The following is a 4,362-nucleotide window of genomic DNA, read 5'->3' as shown; positions in this document are numbered from 1 at the left end:
AGGTCCTGAACTGTAATCTAGGCTTCAACCTCTGTCCCATCGACGAATTGTTGCATCCCTCTGCCTGTTCTACAAGTACTTTAATGGTGAATGCTCTGACGAACTGCAAGCACTTGTATCCCCTCGACGTAAATACCCCCGACCAACTCGACAAGCAGCTAAATCCCACCCCTTCACAGTAGAGATCCCTAGATGTAAGAGAGCCTTCTACTCCAGTAGCTTCTTCCCCAGAACCGCTAGACTTTGGAATTCCCTTCCGGCTTCCTGCTTCCCCAACTGTACTGAGATGCAGAAGTTCAAGTGTAACGTGACCCGACATCTTGCTGCCCAACTCCCTACATAGTACCCCTGATGCTTATGTCCCTGATAGTAGCCCCCTACAACAAAGTGGCAATGTGCCTTGTTTGGGGTGAAAATGTAATAAAACAAAATAAAATAATAAATAAAAAAATATGTGTATATATATATATATATATATATATTGGAAGGAAACTCGGATGGAGAGCTAAACAGCAAAGAGAGTTCTCAATCAAGTGTTTCGGCCCTTAACTCCTTACACTCTAGGAGGGGGGCACATCCAGGTCAGTACTCTCGGATGTCTCTCTGCTGCCATGTTTTTTTTAATTTTTATTTTGGTTTAGCCATACGCTTCAGATGCTTTAATGTCGTAGATGAATGTCTTAACCACTGTGAAATTAGGGAAATTAAAATATATGAAGTTGATTTTTATTCCTTCTCGACCAGATCCAGCTGGAGCTTTTCTCTGCTGCCTCACTCATTGCTTGCAGTGCTCTGATTCGACTCTTCCATGAGATGGACAGCTGTTTCATGAGACTGTAGGCAGACGAGCTTACAATTCTCCTTGCGCCCACCTCAACTGCGAATATGCTAGCGCTGAATCCGGCATCTCTCATGTCCCTTGCTATAACAGCATCCTTTTCAGACTTGTAGACATGGGCATCATCAATCCTGTTCTCATATGGCACTGTTAATTCAATCAGAAGGATCTCTTTTGCTGCCCGAGAGTGAAGCACTAAATCTGGTCTTAATCCACTTTTGCTGATAATCTCTGGATAGTGCTTCCACCGTGGCAGATCTGCAGCACGCACCCAATCATCGGTTGCACTCAGAAGATTCTGCTTGCAGGACTTGGGCATGATGTTGGATTTTGGCCAGATATCTTTGCCTCCTGCTGCGTAGAACTTTGCTGTCGATTCTCGGCGTTTAGCCTTACTATTGTTTGCGATGAACTGGACAGCTTCAGCTAATTCTTTCACCACTTGTGTCGCCACTTGTGTCGCCACTTGTAGCTTCAGTTTTGCATGAGCTCAGTACATGCTCCACTGTTTGTTTCTCTGGTGAGCAAGTAGGGTCTTCAGATTTTCCCCACTTCACGAGGTTGGCATTGGATGGTAGGAAGTCGTACACAGATCTGAGGATGAATCTTATTCTGAGTGGGACCATGTGCCACAAGTCATTCCAAATAAGGTTTATTTGGAGGGCACTTTTCGAAGACGTCCACTGACCTTGTTTGCTTTGTTGCACTGCTTTCTGGATCCTTGTTTGGTCTTCTTCTTTCCAAATCTTTTGATGGCCCTGTCGGTGGGGTATTAGAATACACCGACTGCCCCCCCCCCCTGCAGAGGGTAAAAGTCCCTCAATGGGGGTCCTGGATATGACCTTAAACTATATCCAGTGGTGAGGCCCCAGCTTGTGGCCTTTGGGGAGTGTGGAGCCACCCTTTAATTACCATTGCTCCCAGGTCCACTCTGACCCAGAGTGGTAGTACCTGTTAGGGTTCCAACTATGGGTTAAATAGAAACCGACTTGAAAACAAGAAATATATTCTATTAAAAAAATTTTCTTCAAAATCTTTGGATTCGGCATTAAATAACCCGAAAAGGGTTGATATGCCGTAAAACAAAAACACAACCAAATCTTTTGAATCACCCTTTTTGCTTTTCCTTTTATCTTGGGGCACAATTCCACTTTAGATGATCCCAGATTCCAGATCCTGTAAGCCCACTATTTGTTTGTAAACAAATACAGACAGTTTTTTTTTTATTTCTCATGATGGTGGAGGAGCTAACACCTGGCACGTCCTCAGAGGTTGGAAATTGAGATTTAAATATCCGATAAGAGTATGAACGTTGGTCGAACGCATGGGTCAATAAAATAATAGTAGGAAATCCACTGTTTGAAAAGTATTCGATTCGACTAAGAATTTAAGATTTAACGGTTGAAAAGACCAGAAAAGTGCAAAACTGATTTTAATAAACATTTCTATTTATTAAAAGTAAATCGAATTTTTTTTTTTCAAATTTTAGAATAATAAAATATTCTTCTTCAGGAAATACAAACAGTTTTTTTTTCTCATGGTGGAGGTAACACCTGGCATGTCCTCAAAGGTTGGAAATTGAGGTTGAATGTGCAATAATAGTGTGAACGTTAGTCGAACGCATGAGTCAATAATAATCGGAAACTCATTGTTTGAAAAGAAGTCGATATCAAAAATTAAGCATTTAAGATTATATATATACACACACACACACACACACACACACACACACACACACACACACACATATATATATAAATGAAAATGTATAAAAAAGAATACGAAAAGTATAAAAGCTTATAACTTTTCTTTATTCGTTTTCAATTGGAAACAATTAAAAAAGGATGGGTCGAAAATTAAGTACTTGTAAAAAAAGTTTTTTAATTTTTTTTTCATAATATTATTTTGTATTCCTGCACGTCACCAATTGAAAACGAATAAAGAAAAGTTATAAGCTTTTATACTTTTCGAATTCTTTTTAAACCCGATGTTGCCCAGAGTTTAAATGCTGATGAATGTTTCACACTCCCATATTTTTATTGTCATCAAAATCAGTGAAATCGCCCATACTGTAGTCTACATTGTACTGTAGAGAACCTACTGTTGATTTTATAAAATGCAATATATCATATATAATGGCGTGCATTAAAGTTTCAAATGCAAAAGTCAAGTATCATGCTTCAATTGTGCTCTAAATAAGCATTTATTTCGAAAGCGCCACCTGTCATATCAAAGAACCTACTGTTGATTTTATAAAATTATTTTTCATATATAATCGCGTGCATTTAAGTTTCAAATGCAAAAGTCAAGTATCATGCTTCAATTGTGCTCTAAATAAGCATTTATTTCGAAAGCGCCACCTGTCATATCAAAGAACCTACTGTTGATTTTATATGCCTGGCCTTACTGGTTGCACGGTGATAATGGCTTGAATTTAAGTTTAAAATGCAAAAGTCAAGTATCATGGTGCAATTGTGCTTTAAACAGTGATCAGTTTTCAACTGTCAAGATGAACATGTATCATTTATTGATTATGTGTTACAAGTTATGGAGATGTTCAATACAAGAAAGATAAAACTAGAATTAACTCTCATTAATGTTGGGATGACTAATCATAATGGGAATCGGGAATAAAAAAAATTTGAACTTTTTTGGTATCAAAATCGGTATAAAAATTGGTATCAAAATTGGTATCAAAATCAGTATCAAAATAAGTATCAAAATCAGTATCAAAATCGGTATAAAAATTGGTATTAAAATTGGTATCAAAATCGGTATCAAAATCGGTATCAAAATCGGTATCAAAATTGGTATCAAAATTGGTATCAAAATCGGTATCAAAATCGGTATCAAAATTGGTATCAAAATCGGTATCAAAATCGGTATCAAAATCGGTATAAAAATTGGTATTAAAATTGGTATCAAAATCGGTATCAAAATCGGTATCAAAATCGGTATCAAAATCAGTATCAAAATTGGTATCAAAATCAGTATCAAAATCCGTATCAAAATCGGTATCAAAATTGGTATCAAAGTCAGTATCAAAATCCGTATCAAAATCGGTATCAAAATCGGTATCAAAATTGGTATCAAAATCGGTATCAAAATCGGTATCAAAATCGGTATCAAAATCGGTATCAAAATCAGTATCAAAATTGGTATCAAAATCAGTATCAAAATTGGTATCAAAATCAGTATCAAAATCAGTATCAAAATCAGTATCAAAATCCGTATCAAAATCCGTATCAAAATTGGTATCAAAATCGGTATCAAAATCAGTATCAAAATCAGTATCCAAATTGGTATCAAAATCGGTATCAAAATCAGTATCAAAATCAGTATCAAAATTGGTATCAAAATCAGTATCAAAATCAGTATCAAAATCAGTATCAAAATTGGTATCAAAATCAGTATCAAAACCAGTATCAAAATCAGTATCAAAATTGGTATCAAAATCGGTATCAAAATCAGTATCAAAATCAGTATCAAAATTGGTATCAAAATCAGTATCAAAATCAGTATCA

The 4,362-nt window shown here is 36.5% G+C and overlaps 1 protein-coding gene across 1 annotated transcript; it reads right to left on the bottom strand.

Moving 5' to 3' along the window:
- Window positions 1–704: 704 nt before the first annotated feature.
- Window positions 705–1,157, bottom strand: LOC145240387 (uncharacterized). The gene has a single exon (XM_080103967.1). It carries the CDS (start codon window positions 1,155–1,157, stop codon window positions 705–707), a length of 453 nt encoding a protein of 150 aa, XP_079960093.1.
- Window positions 1,158–4,362: the final 3,205 nt, after the last annotated feature.

This window comes from Euprymna scolopes, chromosome 19 (genome assembly GCF_053919585.1).
Source record: "Euprymna scolopes isolate OS-2025 chromosome 19, ASM5391958v1, whole genome shotgun sequence".
In the NCBI taxonomy this organism is placed as follows: Eukaryota; Metazoa; Mollusca; class Cephalopoda; order Sepiida; family Sepiolidae; genus Euprymna; species Euprymna scolopes.
This window is presented reverse-complemented; position numbering and strand designations above follow the sequence as displayed.